Source organism: Sebastes umbrosus, chromosome 5 (assembly GCF_015220745.1).
Source record: "Sebastes umbrosus isolate fSebUmb1 chromosome 5, fSebUmb1.pri, whole genome shotgun sequence".
Classification (NCBI taxonomy): domain Eukaryota; kingdom Metazoa; phylum Chordata; class Actinopteri; order Perciformes; family Sebastidae; genus Sebastes; species Sebastes umbrosus.
Genome location: NC_051273.1, coordinates 9,752,374 through 9,769,706, shown reverse-complemented (window position 1 = coordinate 9,769,706; position 17,333 = coordinate 9,752,374). Strand labels below are relative to the sequence as shown.

Here is a 17,333-nt window from a genome sequence, read left to right as displayed (position 1 = left end):
AAGGCGTGTTGAAAGTCTGTAGTTTGGTTTGGATCAACTCTTGTGTTATATGCAAATAGCTGCCAGATATTCACTGTGGTGCTCAAGGATACTGAGGCTACATAGATGCTTGCTGACATGGAGGCTTTCTATGCACAATTTCCAGTTATATCATGCTCTCTCAAACCACAAGGCCACCCTGAAGCCTATAAAGCCAGTACGATGGTGGACCTTCAATCTTCTGCTATCATCCGCCTTTACTATCAAGGCTATGTGTCTAAATCAAGGTCACCTGCGTTGTAATTGTTAAAGGAAGGAAGCGTGTTACTTTACTCCCCCCATTTAGTCCTGGATTGTGAAATTTAATCTCCTTATATAAATGTGGCCAAATCTCCTGTTGGTAAATGTCGAAGGATTTTTGGGTATCCCTTCCTTTTACAGTCCTACCTGGTTAATAATTAGTAATCACCACTGGTAGGTACATACAAAGAAATAATAATTAAACCTAGACTAACATAAACCTTGCAATTGTAACTTGAATTGATTGTTAATAAAGGGAGTGTTTCAAAGAATTGGTTGCCTATAGTTTCCTAGAAAGTACACATATATATCTGAGTTTATTACCAGCCTAAACCGGTCACAACTACACAGAACTGAGTTGAGTTGATGGGTAATGGCGAAGGTTTTTATTAGTATTTCAGCTATAGTTTCTTTGTATTTACATACTAAGTGGTAATTACAGGCAATTACCCAATAATATATAATAATAATATTAATAATAATATAATATACTATTACTATACTACTATTACTACTACTACTAATACTACTATACCACTATTACCAGGTATTTACCAGGTAAATACCTGGTAATTGGGGGACTGTAAAAGGAAAGGTTACCGATTTGTGTAGGAATACAACATAATGTTCATGATTCTTTTCTAAATCTAATCAATAGTGTAGCCTGAGTTGATCCATTTTGGAACCAGTCTGATGTGGGACGGACGGATCAATAATGATATATGAATGAATGACTTAAACACTGACCTGATTGTGAAAGTATTGATTGCGATTTGATGTGTTTACTGAACGCAGCCACCATTAAAGACAGAGCTGAATATCCATTGAGATATCCATCCATTTTTTTCCCCAAAACTAAATTATCCACCAAGTTAAACACTCACAACTGCTTCATCAAACTAAATGGTGGCATCACAGTTGGTTGTCATCTGAAGACCTTGACTTGCAAAATTAGTTTTTGATAGTAGAAATATCTGTGTATCTCGGAAATACTTATTAGTGAAATGTAGAAAACCTTTTTTTATATGTTGGCAAAAGTGATATTTTTGAATACTCAGAGACTCAAGGAAAGGGAAAACACAAAATAAAAAATGTGAAATGATAAAGAAACAAACAAAATAACAGAATTAGAGCTCGGAGTAAGCCATTAAGCTAGCGTCACTAATTACCACGCCTTTGTTTAATGATTTGCTGTGACTGAAGACATTGTTTCGACCGTCAAAATGATTAACTGAGCTCATGACTAACAATATGTGGCAGCTAATTAGGTGGTCTTTAAAACACACTGGGAACCTGTTAATTGTGTCTTTGTGTTGGTAAGATGAGACAGACGGTGGGACCGTTTCAAGAAGACATTGGCAGCGCTGCTACACCGACATGAAAACCATCTCATTGTTGCTGATAATTGACTTTTTGTTGAATCCCTCCCCTGAACTGCGATCGTCCAATCATAGCTTAGCAGTCGTAAAGTAGAGTGCATGTGGCTGCAGTCAGAGTGATATACCCTATATAAAGATATAAAGGCTTTTTATTTAACATTTCCAAATCCATAAATACATGAGCAAGAGGATGTTTGCTTACATCTGTACTTACTTAGTATTAAGCTAATCTCTATAAACAGATTCTGCATTCATTATGTAGAATCTGTAGGCAACGGGACAAGATTTTGGCATAGGAAGCATTCTTGTTTCCATTTGTAGTCCGAGTAGTATTGACCAATCACGGTCGAGCACGCTTCGGTTGAATGCAGGTAAACAGTCCGTGTGGAGAGCAGAAAAGGCAGAACACATTGGCCGAAATGCAGTCTCGTAATTCAAGGTCAATGCCTTAACTTAACCATCTTGCGAGAGTTTCGCAACTTGACACTACCTCGTCTGACAATGATTTAGCTTTTTATTGGTTTAAAATGAGCTTGCAAACTGGCTACTTGTGAAAAAAATCTAGTCGTACACGTAGTCTCTCAACTCCAACTCCAGTCTCGCATCTCGACAAAAAGCCAATGGGATTTTTCTATTGGGTTTTGGATTATTGCAGAAAATAAGATCTGTGGCGAACACATGTTTATGATACTTACACGTTTTGTTCAGCAAGATAATCTTCATAAATGAACATCACTTCTATGATTTTTGAAGCGTGAATGCAGTCGCTAGATGGAAAAGTATACACAACAGGGCTGTAAAGGAGGACGAGTCGGCGTGATGATGTTTAGTAGTCTCATTTACCCACTTGTCAGCAACCGCCTTTTTTAAGACACATAAAGGCTTCAAAATTCATGAGTGGGATATTTATTGATGTATTTTATATTGTAGAACAACACGTTAAAATCCCTTAAGCTTGTGTTAACCACAGACCTTTTTTCAGGCATCTAACCAAAACAAATATATAAAAAAAACCATTGACTTCCAGATGGGGGAATCGGAAGTGCTCATTTCCGGGTTTTAGGACTCATTCCTGTAGCACTCTATACTAGAACTAACTACCTCTATAGTGAAACACAGGAACACTGTTGTTTCTGTATTTCCACGTCTCCTACATGAATCATCCACTGGTGAAACTGTCTAATTTTTTGCCAAGGACATGCAGCTTTATCCTCATTCTTTTGGGACAATATCATATATCAATTTATATGGTTCTCCTTTTAAAACGAGTCAGCTGGAAACATTAAAACATCAGTTTTAAACCAACTCCGTTCAAAATCAGCTGCTAGTTTGAAATGAGAAGCCTGCTTTTATTTACCTCTGTCAAATCACACACTTAATGTTTTAAGAAGAGTATTGAGTGTTAAATCTGCCACCGTCAACATTGTTAACTACACATGTGCTGTGTGAGAACAGAAAGCTTGACAGGCCTAGCAACAGTAACTACGGTGGTTAATGTCTGTACGATGGAATAGCTGACCATTACATTTTTTATTCCACAGGCAGTCAACGGAGTCTCCAACAAGAGCCCTTATCCCGCCCAGCAACTGTCAATCAACATTACAACCAATCAGGCCGGTGAGTGCGAACGCTGTGTGTGCAAGCATCTGTGTATGTGTGTGTAAGCATGCCCTGGGGCACAGAGGATTATGCGAGGGAGGGATGGCAAGGGGGATAAAGGAAATTGAGCTACAGCTTTTTAATTCATAAAACATGTTATAAGCGTGTCATCTCTCTCCCTCTGTCTCCCTTTCTCTCACCCCTTCTGTGTTTTTTCCTGCACATCCACAGCTTTCATCCTGTTTTCCTCTTCCCCTCTGCCTCTGTTCTGTCTTTCTTGCCTTTATCCCCTGTCCCTGCCCGCCCCTCTCTGTCCCCCCCTCTCTCTCCGTCTCTGACAGTGTAATTCTTACAGACTATAAAGTGAGCTGAGTTACAGCTCCATCAATACTTTATAGAGACAGACACAAGTGATATTTCCACCGCTACCCAAATTTAGATTTAAAAGCCGCTTTGCTCTGATGGAAAACACATCATTTACCTCATCTACAGCAACCCGGGCTCATTCCTAATCGAAACATGATCCATTGTCACCCTGCCGCTTTCTGAGCGCATTTGTTACCGCTGCCGGATGCAAAACTCTCTTATCCCTGAAATCTTTTAGTACTCAACAAAAAAAAAAGATTTATTTTCAGGTTGACTGCACTGGGGAGGTTTTAAATTATGCAATAGGTTTTAGCGTATTTCATGGGACCTTAGGATATGAAACTCACTCGACATATAGAAAATGTCAATTGTGGCAATATTAAAAATGACTGTGAGGTTTTCAGGTGATAACTCGCTCAGGCTGTCAAATTCTGACTACAGGGGAAGTCTTTGGCTCATGGGGTATCACAGTATGGCTGCCCCATGATGTCCTGATGACTCAGCTGTGTAAGACGCATACATCCTCAACACAACTTGCATCAATTTGATATTTGTTACTGGTGTAGCATCAATATCCGTGTCTTGATTCCGTCCTCTCTTCACTGTACGCTGTCAAATGAAGTACAAATGTGATGAGAACCATCTCGTAAAAAGATCCGGGAGGCGAAACCATGAAATACATTATAGCCAAGAGCTTCTGGTTCATAAAATTATGGGTGAAAATGCATTGCAGACATAACTCTTGCTTCCCCATCAGTGACAAGTGCAGTAATTTGTTTTCATGAGCTTGGATGAGGAAACATTTTTCTCCTTTGGGTGTAAATAATCCTTGGTAATATGTCATTACATTACACATTCTATTTCCATATTTATGAAGTTTAAGGATGCAAGGGAATCTTTTAACTACCTAATTGATTGTGTGTTCTTGTGTGTGTTTTTTTTTAACAGCGCCCTCAGTAGTTCCCATAATGCACCAAGTGAGCTCAACGAGCCGCAGTTTCTCGTTGTCATGGCCACCGCCCGAGCAGCCCAACGGAATTATCCTTGACTACGAGATGCGATACTTTGACAAGGTAGAGTGGGATGATAAATGTTTGTGAGTGTGTGTGTGTGCTTTTTGGTGTTATGGTCACAGACAGTAATCCATTAGAGTCGATAAAACAGGCAAATCAATATCAACTACATCCAAGTCATCTATTATCGGGACTCGCTGAGAAGCAGCAACAGTCTCACAGGTATAAAGACAAGGAGTTACAACAGTTCATTATGCATGGACAGATAAATTGGTAAATTAACCAATCAAGGACCACAAAAAATGAGGTCAAGTTGGTGAATGAAACACCTTGAGAAAACATACACATTACCGTCCAGGTTATTAGAAAAACATTCACTTTCTTGCTGAGATGAGAAGAGCGATGCCAATCTCATATCTGTTTGTTGAATCAGTAGTATTAAGTGACAGCCAGGATGGGTGGTTAGTTTAGCTTAGCATAAAGAGTGGATACATGGGGGAACAACTAGGCTGGCTCAGTCCAGGGCTCCTCTTAACTCACTAATTAACTCAATATCTCGTTTGTTTATTCCATACACAAACTGAAGTCCTGTCGTCAATGTAAGGTTGCCAGTGGAGAAATCAGTTCTCCCGGCAAAGAAACAGTCCGGCACATAACTGTTGTACAGTGACTTAGTTCTTGTGTGATATAATGTGCTAATTAGTGAACTTTAGAGGTGCTGGAAGGCAGATTGTTATGAATTTGCATTAACTATCACGTTAACTTTGACATTATATATATATATATATATATATATATATACAAAAAATAACTGTTTTTTTTTATATATATATATATATATATATATATATATATATAAAAATATATAACAGTTTTTATATATATATATATATTTATATATATATATAAAAAAATAACTGTTTTTTTTTCATCCTTAAAACAATCCAAACTCTAAAAAATAAATAAATACGTGTATAATAGTCCAGCAAGCGTAATTGTAAGGTTTTTTATACCTTACAACTGGGGTTGACCTAATGTAAGCAAAACAGTGTGCAGTAGTTATTTTTTTTCCCACACACACAAATTGCTGCCCTACGAGGCACCTGTCATGATTTAGATATTCATATTGTGAGATATTTCTTCAGCTTCAGCAAATAACTAAAATTATTAACTAAATAAAGCAATGTCCGCTGTTAGACCACAAAACGGTGACACCATGACAGATGTGACAGATGTGGTGTGTATTTGAATGTGTCCATTGACCACAATGTCTCATTAAAATAATAATAATCACTCAATAATGTGAAGTTCTTTAAACATTACTATTGTTATTATTCATTATTTTCTGTCGCATACTAATGGTTGATAAAAAGAATCATTATTATTATTATTAGTTCAGAGGCTGGAAAGTGGTGAATGCTGCTCATCATAGACATGACGTGATGATTAATGGAGGACACCTGAAAACAGAAACGTGTCAACATATCTCTTAGATTTAATTCCCGTTATTGATGTATTTTCTCCTTCACTTGTGCTCAATGTCTGTTAAAACGATGGGTTCATGCATCATCTTTCATACAGTATAATTTCCTAATAGGTCTGGATTGATCAATGCATATTTCATGGAGCCTGCAGTGACACTTACAGGGTTTTACAGTGATGGAGAGCCTCTCTTTATTCCAGTACACATCAATTGTTGATCGTAGTCATGCAGCAAAGATGAGCATCTATTCATTAATAAGTGGCTACAGTGGGATCCTGTCAAATTGTAAGACTGCATCACTCCGAGTAAACTGTGAAAGAAAGGTTTATTGAATCAAACAAAGCTGTGTATGTGTCTTCCACGAACAACTGATGTAGTTTGAGGTGCCACAGTTTCATAGCTGTAACACACAATATGGGATCTAATTAAGATCAGTGCGCTCTGGAAGATCCAATTAAACCCATTTAATTGGTCAAGTAACTCATCCTGTGTGTCTTGTGCCGGCCACTCTTCACTTTAAGCACCAGAAGAAACAGAACCTCAGACAATTATTTAGACAAATTAATTTATATATAGAAAAATAAACTAGACCAAAGAAATGTTCTTCTGTTGCCATCCTAGTTGAATCATTAAATAGGTTATGATGATGACTGCAGGAGATGAAAATGCATGTTTTATATACAAGTCTTATTCATTTTCTCAATGATATCATGACACATTTTGCAGCTTGGGTGCAGTTTTTCCACTATAGGCTCTTCATGGTGATGGTTGCACATCTTCCAAGGGCCATGGGGAGGAATGTTACAGTGTTTGTGGACTGCAGCCACTAATAGAGATTATTTCCTAGATTCATATCCTCAGCTCTCTGTTGATGTGGCCTTCAAAGTCTCTGTGGACCTTGGTGTCTCAATATGTGCCAGAAGACATCACAGACAACCGGTTTGTTTTATAGTTACCTTTATTTATGAAGGTTTGAGCCTTTTCTTCCCAAAGACACCACCACAGAGAGTAGCACATCTCTGCAGGAAACAATCCATTCATCCAGGCTTGGATGTTGAAGATCTGTGTGCCCCAGGATGTTGAGGTTGAAGGGAAACAAGAGACATCTAAATTGACTATTGGTATTCTCTTTTCCATTGCCAATGATCAGCAGATTTACTGATTAATAGAAAAGGTGCTTATTGAGTTGTCGTTATGTCCTTTAATTAAAACTCTTTGGGAGTTTGCTTTATCCTTCCCACTGTGGTAAGAATGGAAGAAAACAGTCTCAGTACTTCTGGACTTAAGGATGTCTTCCTGCTCCTCCTGGTGGATCCCAAATCTTTCCTAAGCCAGATGAGATATATAATCCCTCTAGCATGATCTGGGTCTTCCCCGCAGTCTCCTTCCAGTTTGACATGCCAAGAAAATCTCCAAGATGAGGCGCCCAGGAGGCATCCTTATCAGATGCCCAAACCACCTCAACTGGCTCCTATTTATGCGGATGAACCGCGGCTCTACTCCAATCTCCCTCCAGATGTCTGAGCGCCTTACCCATGTCTCTAAGGGCTTGTTTTCAGTGTTTTGCAAAAGAGAATAAACAGTGAATGTGATGATAAAAATGTCACTTCACTCCTTTTTGCTGTGTATGTCAACACCTTGAGAGCACTGGAAGGTCATTCTATCTCCCTAGCTGAATCACTGAAAGACAAGAAGACCAAAAGCACCCATTTATTCGCTAGTGGATGCTGCTGAAATCAAAACTCCTCTACCACTCTGCTCTGTCTGACTGAAGCAATCAAGCCTCCAGCCGTCCTGTAGTGGACAAGGTCCTAATGTGTGTGAACCAGGAGACTGAGGCACAAAGCACTTCACTGCCAGAGTCCAATGATCAAACTAGCCTGCATAAAAAAATGTCAAACCCGGGGCACCAATGAGGGCTTCTGATTCAGGGGTGAAACGTTCAGGACCTGATTTTCTTTCCCATCAAAGACTGCTGCTCCAGGACAGAAAAAAAAACTCCAAAGAAAAGACATATCATGTCTTCTTTGTAATTCAGTCAGTGGGAAGCAATGCATTTGGAGACTGCAAGTTAAATTAAAAGCATATCTATCACCCAAAGCTAAACATAAGAATACCCTCATCTTTTCTGAAGCTGAGCCAACAGCTGCAAAAACAGATAGACTTTCACTGCAGACAAATTAAAAAACAAAGAGCAATGCACCTACAAGGGATTGTGTGAGATACACCAAAAAGAACAACATGCCTCCTCATCCACAGCCCACATTTGATTTCTTGCCATCTAGCTATTCTTTTTATAAAAGAAGAAAATTGTTTTTTGGCTTTTTTTGGAGGGGATACCACTGCTAGTCTCTGCGCTCATTTCTTTCTTTTTAATGCATATTGTCGGTGAGTTGGTGCCTCCATAACTCACTAAAATTCTGGGATACAATCATAACTGCAAACTGTAAATGCTCAGGACTGTTGACAACTCTCTTTCTTATCTATTCTGTTTGATGAAAACACTCAGGCATAGTCCTAAAGTCCATGCCTCCAGAGGGCTCACTCACAGATTCCAATTTTCCAGCACAACATAGTGTATGGGCTATAATTTCACTGTGCTGCACAAGGGAAAGAGAGTGTGTGTCGTTTTTTATTAGTGTGGTTGCTTCTCTTGGTTCAGTGTGTGCTACCTACACAACTGTTCATCATTATATCATTTATATACTAAGTTTGCCTTCACGTATGTTGATGCTTTTGATAAATATTCAACCAAATTAAGTAATAATGTATGTATGCTGGTATATGCATTTAAGTATGCACAGTATAATCTTGGTGTCCTACAAAAGTTCTACCCTTATTACCTCATTCGTGTTTACATATTATATTCAACCGCTCTTTCCTGTCTTACTCTCACATTTTGAAATGCTACTAATATGGTCAACACATGCAGCTCCGGTGTCTAATCTCCTGTATAATGATAGCTGGGTTGTAACTCTCCTCGTTGCTGATCTTCTTCCGTGAAATGTACTGTAATTCAAAAAGATCTTTCAGAGCTCACTGAGTGTTATTGCTTTCCAATTAGTGAAATGCATTCATGCCATTATCCGAATGTGTTTCATGCGTGTTAAAAGAAGAAACATTGCAGATTTCTCACTGTAGTTCAGATATTAAGACTGTCCACACCAAGTTTTCCTGACAACTAACATCTTGTGATCATGCAAATGGTGACTGTCTCCTCTTAGACTCTCTTGTGAAATTGTTTTACTGGAGCAAAATCTCTTAGGTTGTCTGACTTTGTCAGCAGAAACCACAGTTTACATCTGGTCTCCTACCAACAGTCAACATTGGTTTCTTATGTGTCCCTAACCTCGACTGTATTGGTGGCAGATCCAAATATGCTCATATATAACAGTAATTTTAGAAGGTACTGAAAAATAATTGTGTTGTTGTGATCATGTACAATAAATGCCAGTGGAATAAAAAAAGGGAAATTTTACATATTGGAACATTAGACAAACAAAAATGCACAGTATGGAGTTCTAGCAACATAATAAATCCCATTTTGACAGCACCTCATAACGTTATGTCAGCCAAACAGTATGTCAATATGAAAATGTCAAAGTTAGGAAATGTCCTTTAGTCATAAAGATAGGAGTCACCGCTCATGACACTTTAAAGTGTGCTTTTGGTTAAAAACTGCATTTAAACATTAATATTATGTTCATGCTGGAGAGGCTGTCTGAATATGTAGGACATTGTACACAATATTATAGGAAACCATCTGAAAAGCTCACGCTGCTACCGATAATTACATTTAAATTTTTGTTCAAGCCAATACAGACCGTTAGAGGTTGAAAGCTGCGAGGGGTCTAGACCTTTGACAGTTTCCGATACAAGCATTAAAGATGACTAACAGGTTTTATGACGATCGGGCAGATGATTATTAATTTACGGCCAAATCTGTGCAACATTGTCGCCCCCTATTGGTCAAATTCTGAAATAATTTTGGGCACATGTTACATCAGCCTAATTAAAAATATCCACCAAGTCTGGTGATGTTTGGACGACTGTCATTGATTTATGGCCAAATTTGGAACTGGTGGCGCCCCCTATTGAGCGATTTCAAAATACTTTTACACACGTGGTTCAACATTGTATGAAATAGCATCTTGCAAGTTTTGTAATGTTTGGACAAACAGTTTCTGATTTATAGTCTGATTTGTATATGCCACGCCCATTTTTTTTTTGCATTTGTAGCGCCCCTCCTAGTGGTCGATTTGAATAAAACTTTTAGGGTATGCTCCAAGTACTTTCCTAAACATATCTTACATGTTTCGTTGATGGTTGGCCCGACTGTTGTGGAGTTGGGTCTATTGATGTGCTGAGCCATGCCCTTTTAAAGTTCATTGGTCAATATCTTCAAAACGCAATGAGATGTCAACAAACATTTGATAACTTTTGATAAGCTTGGACCGGTAATGAGCCACAGAAATAAATAATGCAAAATGCAACAAGCGGCGGGGGTGCTGCACTTGGGGATGGGGATGCTACTTCCTACAGTTTGGGTAAAAGTGAACTTCCAGAGAAAGATAGAGGATACAAAGGGAGAGAGAGAAAGTTGAGATTCTGCCTCTCGGAGAGCAATTAGAGTGAGTTAGAGTTGGAGTTTAGGACAGAGTGAGAAGAAGTGCACTTGCTGAGAGATGTTCTGTAGCTGCAGTCTGACAGTCACAGATAAAACACTTACATTGTCAAAATCAGGGCAACGACTTTACTGTAAGCCGGCCTTATTTGCTGCTGCCTTTGCTTTAACATTATTTAACATGGAAGCCAATTAAGACCCAGAATCAAAAGCTGGCAGTTAAGTCTTTTCATTGTTTCGTCTTGTCATTCTTCTTCCTTGATACGCATCTTAAGAAGGGAGAAATACTGCATTTTACGCTGTAGACGAGCCAACCACATGAAGTGACTAATTTTAGCTCACGGCTTCAAGTGAAGAAGTCCTCGGGGAGCAGTTTGATAAGCCTGGAGAGAGAGAGAGATAGAGAGACAGAGAGAGAGGACAGGTTTTTCTTACCAGACAGCTGTACCGTACCTTTTCTGGTACTTCTCTCCATCTTCCTTCCCTCCATCCCTCCCTCACCTCCTCCTTCCCTCATAGCCCCTCTATAGATAATGAGGTTTTAATGTTGTAAATTTGATATGGCACAGGGAGGCAGGATTTTTCCCCACTACTTATCTCTGGCTTCCAGACCTTCCCAGATGGGTTGCCCCCTAACCTTCTCACTATGGCAAGCATAGAGCCCCACCCCACCCCCCTACACACACACACACACACACACACACACACACACACCTCCAAATCCAAACCCCAGCACAACACAATACCCCCATTTCTGTGGCCACTTCCAAATATAACTCTATCTTATTCTCCCCCAGGTTTTAACACTGCAAACTCTATAGTTATCCATGTGTTGTGTCCTAATTATGACAATAGGAATCTGGCTGGTCATAGTACAGTATAATAATAGTGCAGTAAAAGAAATTAGAGCATAGTGATGTTAAAAACAGTATATTAAAGAGGACCTATCAGGTGCATACTTTTTACTTTCTACTAGAACATGTTTACATGCGCTAATGTTCAAAAAACACTTTACTTTTCTCATACCGGCTGTGCTGCAGCACCTTTTTTCACCCTCTGTCCGTGTCTGCTCTGATTTGGTCAGCTGGCCCACTGTTGTGATTGGTCAACCGAACCAAACTCTTCAGAGAAGGGAAAAAGCACAAAAGCATAAATAGGTCCTCTTTAAGATACTGTGGCACACAGGAATAACATTAATACATGACACAAGACATCTCATATCTCAACAGTAACAATAAAAAATAGCCACAAGCAACAACAAAGAGGGATTAAGATAATCAAGGGGATTGTTATTAAGAATTATAATAATACCAGTAATAAAAACTCAATCATCTTTAACCCCTTTTTATTCATTTGCATGTCCTCTTTTGAGAACCCTCCCTCTTCCTCTCTCTTCTCTTTCTCTTTCCACCCCCAACCCTCACTGACCCAACCCTCTTTTCCCTCCTGAACCTTCCTCCTCATCGTCTCTCTTCCTCTCCTCCTCGCTCTGCCGTCGACCCCTCCACCTCCTTCATCCTCATGACATGACTGCCTCCCCCAGTCCTTTCATGCCGTCACCACACCGTATCTGTCGTTCCCTCTGGACCGTTTCGATCTCGCTGCAGTATAAAATCTTTTTATCTGAATGAAATGGGTGAGAGGAAGCATAGACGACCGGCGTAAAAAAGATAGAGGTAAAAGGTTGAAGCCTTGGGTTTATAAAGATAGGCCTGATAGGTCTGATGTCTAATTCACCTCAGGAGGAGGACTGGACGGAAAGAGGCACAAATGCTCTGGTAGACCGGTCCCTGAGAGCAATGACTAATTAACTGCATTATCGCTTTGTTATATTCGCATGAGATGGAGGACAGAACAGGTCAAAGAGGTCAAAGAGGAGAGAGAAGGTACTGTACAGGGACAAAATGAGTGAGTGACTGAAAACAAAATATTATTTTTCAACTCTAGTGGTGTCTTGCAATGCAAATGGTTTTATTTTTATGTGCCAAAGCTTTGAATTATTCACTTTTTGCCCTCTCTGTCACTGCTCCAGTTAAATGGGAGTAAATGGAATTCCGTTTGTGCTGCACAAAACACTGAAAAATTACATTTTGTCAAATTTAATGGTGATATGTCTTCCTGGAGACAATGACCCAGTATATCTACAGAACTTACTTATTCAGTAGACTATAGTTTGCATCAAATCTGTTCCCACCGAGGCGTGACGATTATCCAGTAGAGAGTAAAATGTAAAATATTTCTGTAAAGACAACTTGCTGTTTTTGAGTTTTTTAAATGTCATTTAAAAACATGGCTAGGTACTTATAGAGGAGTGTTTTCTTGGCATTGTTGCATAGAATGCATGCTCATGAGGGATCTCTAGTTGTGTCTCTAAATTATAGAGTACGGTCTTGACCTGCTCCATATGAAAAGTGTCTTGAGACTTCTGGGTAACACTTCATTTTACAGGTCCGCAAATTTCATGGTATTAGGTGATAATTAGCAAGTAAACTATTTGAAATTGGAATTACTGCCAAATTACCATAATATTTACCTCAAAATGTATCTAAAAATTCCTTTATCATAAACATGAGTTGATAATTATATGCTAAAATAGCATATAATCATTAAAATAGGGCCCTTAGGCTTGAAAAATTGCTGTGCGCTGCTGTTCATCGGAGTTGGAAAACCAAAACTAATAAACACTTCTGATCAGGCACATATCTCACCATTGTGTGACTTATTGTCTACACAAATGTAACCTGGTAGCTAATGTCATGACTCAGGGAGTTTTTAAAGAAATTTCAAAGAAGTTTTTTGCTATTTATTATCTATTTACCAGCAGACATGGAAATAAAGCATATCAATTAACTTTGTATTTTTTTCCTGGAATGGCAATTACCAGCTATTGGGAAATAGCGGAATATTATTATTAAATAATGTTTATAATAGATATGAAATAATAATAATAAAAGTCCTGAGTCAAGTCCCAAGTCAAGACAGCCAAACAAAATAATTTTCGATAATTCTTTAGGTAAATATTGGGGTAATTTGGCAGTAATTCCAATTCAATTTGAAATAGTTTACTTGCTAATTATCATCTAATTACCATGAAATTTGCAGACCTATAAAATGAAGTGTTACCAACTTCTGTTATGATTTAACACGATATAAAAATAGATTGAAATTGAATTGAATAGAGCAAGTTAACAACAGCTGAAAATCTTGTTTTTGCTGGCCTTCAGTTGTTTTAACTTCTCACCTTACTGCTGTGATACAGAAGTGTACTCCTGGCTATAATGACATCACTGTTGGATGTAAGGCAATGAGGACAGTAAAAAAGTGTTTCTTGCTGGTGTTAAGTTACGGTTTTAAAGGGTCAGTTCAGTTCACCCTCAAAGCGTTACACATATTTTATCACTCAACGCCAGTGGTGCCTTACAGTGCAGCGCTTTTATGTGCTGAGGTTTTTGAGATATGCCCTTTTTGGAACTCCTGCCCCACCCCAGTACAATGAGTGTAAATAGATTTTTGCTTATGCTGCTCAAAATAGTGAAAAATATGGGAAAAGCAACATGACCCAGTGGAAAATCTACACATCAGTTTTCATAATGACTTTCCTTCAATAGGAAGTAGTTCCAATAAAACCTGTTCACAGTGAGGTCTGTGGATTATTCTGAGTAACTGGGACAATATTTCTGGAAAACTATTTGTTTCTATGCTTTGAGCACCACAAAAAATTCCATCCTCCTCCACTGTATTTCTATAGAGGCAGATACCTCAATATGGACGAATAAAATAAAATCTATTTCCACGACTAGACATTGTACCGTCAAGGCAAGTGTAAAAATGTCTAGTAATTTCGATGAACTGACCCTTTAAGATGTGAACTGATAGATGGAGACATACAGACATATATACAGTATAGATATTTTAAGAGTACGGAGCACAGACACAAATTGTAGTCGAGGGTATTTGGACTGTTCTTTTTTTATTGTTGGAAATGAAAAATGACAAAAAATGTGATGGAGACTTGGTGTGGTGTGACAAGATGAATGAATGACCAGATAAATTCAATTTCAAGATGTTGCCGTTACGTCCTGCCAGGGTATCACAGCTTGAAAATGGTGAATGTCTCAGTTTGGACTGGAACTTTGGAAGAATTAATCTTGTCTTAGCTGAAGGCCAAAACTGAGTACTAAATTTAGTCTCCCTTAGTCTGTGGCTGAGGAAGTATTATGGTCTGTCTTGGCTCACTTTGAAACATATTCATCTTTCTCCCAACCTCCTCTTCAGTCCCTGTCGGCAGTATTGAACAGTTCAGTGGTCCTGAGCGAAACACCCAATGTTGTTCTGGAGGGTCTGAGGCCCGGGACCGGCTACTTGGTCCAGGTGAGGGCTCGCACCGTGGCCGGCTACGGAGCCTACAGCAAGGAGATGCTCTTCCATACGCTCACCGACGGTAAGTGGGCAGTGGAGTGTGTCGGTGGGGGTTTTGTGGTGGAGAGGATAGAGAGTGCAGGACTGAGAGGGGGAATGTGAGAGGTTGAGCAAGAGTGAAAATCTGGCTGTGAAGTAATTAAATTCTGCCCTACTTTGTGTGTGTGTGCATGAATTTGTGTGTTGCAGTCATGTAAAATGAGCCTTGTAAATTATATTTTATATGTATTAGAGAGAGAGAAACTACGTGTATATTTTGCTCAGTTGTGTGTATGTGAGAGTGTCTATATCAAAAATATAGAAATAATGCGTCTCTTTTCAATCTGTGTGTTTCTGCAGATGAGTATAAGTCAGAGCTGGGACAGCAGCTCTCTCTGATTGCCGGCTCTCTAGTAGGTGGAGTGTGTATCGTCTCATTGGTAGCTATTGCCATCATCTGTACCAGGTAACACACTGACATACATGTACACACTCTCTCACACGCACAAGCTACATTCATGTGTGTGTCACAGGTATATCCTAACTGGTAGAGGTACTAGTAGTAGTAGTAGTTGGTGTAGTAGTAGTAGTAGTAGTAGTAGTAGTAGTAGTAGTAGTAGTAGTAGTAGTAGTAGTATCAGCAGCAGCAGCAGTAGTAGATCGTGATTCTGGTAGATAGCTCAGGGTGTTTGCCCTTTTCTATCCATAAGCAGTCATTGATGGTGGAGGAGCCCACTCGGTAGGGAGGCAGTATGTCCCATGTCGGGCCAGTTGAATAGTTTTTTGTTTGTTTGTTTTTTCTTATAACAAATAAAATAAAATGAAATATGAATAAAACAACAAAATAAAAACGGATTAAAAATAATAAATAAATAATAAATAAATAACATAAACAAATAAATTTAAAAAAAAATAACATGAACAAATTAATTAAAAATAATAATAAAGAACTTAAAAAGCCAACAGAACTGGGCAAAGATCAAAATCAAGGAGTGTATATGTGACTGTGTACAGTGTGTGTACTTGAGAGGGGGTGGGGTGGTAGGCAGTCAGGGTGCAAATCAAATTAAGGCAAGACTATAGATAGATAGATAGATATGTAAAATAATTATGGATAAAAAGATGATGTTTAAAAGAGTGATGGATAAAAAGACGATGTTTTAAAAGAAAAAGGTAGAGGTACTATCCTGTTACATTGATTACATACTTTCAATTGTCCAATCAAAATGTCCTTAATCGAGGCATTGAACATGTACAGACTTGATAGGATTCAATAAGGCTCATCATTTCCCTTTTTTTAATCGGGGAATGTATCTGTATATATTTAAATATCTTTTGATATGTGTGAAAATCAGATATAAAATCAATTATAAAAAAGTAGGGCTGGAAATCAGACTTTTTCAACCACACCTCACAGTCTGGAGCCTCAGTCACGTGGTAACAGGTGTAGGATCCCCTCCCCCTTATACGACCATCTGTTATCATGTGAAGCTCCATACTTTGGTCATGTGATGAAAACTGAGCCATCTCCATGACAACTGAGCAAACTGCTGACGAACACTGTGAGATGTGGTTGACAGGTATTAAGTCTACCTTTTGTCAAAAATAATGTTTCCAAGGTCAAAAATAAACTTTCACATTAATCATTTATTGTTTTATGCATTATTTTGAGGGCGTCTGGTGCATTTTGAACAGCTTTTTTTTGCATTTTCTAATAATTTTTCTTACAACAAGAGAACAGTTTTTACTGTGAATATTGGTTTAAACCAATTTGCTAGTTTAGAAAAATCTGGGAATTTTTTAGAGATATTTGGGAAAAACCTAAAACAATTAACCTATCAGGTATAAACTGCTAAATTTACTTTTTGTGCCCCCATATGCCGTTGCATACTGTATTGAATAAGACTTACTGTTATGATGCATTACACAAAACGTTTTGGATATAATGCAGATGAGGAGAAAGTATTTCTAAGCTTGCTTGACGTGGCAATTTACAAAATTTGCAATTACTAGAGATGCATGATTTGAACAATGACAATATGGTTTTTGCACAAAACTGATTTACTTTTGATTCCACAACGATTTTAAAGTAGATCAGGACTTTCCGATATGCCTGAAGTGTCTGTAATGTGTAATGTGACCTCCCAGAAATAGCAAGCGACAAGCTGTCTCTCCTTTATGTGGTATAAGGT

General features: G+C 38.5%; 1 protein-coding gene across 3 annotated transcripts in view; it reads left to right on the top strand.

The window, feature by feature from the left end:
- LOC119488288 (ephrin type-B receptor 1-B-like) overlaps positions 1-17,333 on the top strand; it is a 99,955-nt gene that overhangs the window by 55,544 nt on the left and 27,078 nt on the right. For 2 of the 3 annotated variants that reach the window (XM_037769808.1, XM_037769809.1), the window contains exons 8-11: positions 3,200-3,275; positions 4,572-4,696; positions 15,019-15,184; positions 15,502-15,607. In XM_037769808.1, coding sequence (XP_037625736.1) covers positions 3,200-3,275; positions 4,572-4,696; positions 15,019-15,184; positions 15,502-15,607 — 473 coding nt within the window. Of the gene's footprint in view, positions 1-3,199; positions 3,276-4,571; positions 4,697-6,233; positions 8,893-15,018; positions 15,185-15,501; positions 15,608-17,333 lie in introns of those variants that run through there. The other variant, XM_037769810.1, reaches the window with a different exon arrangement.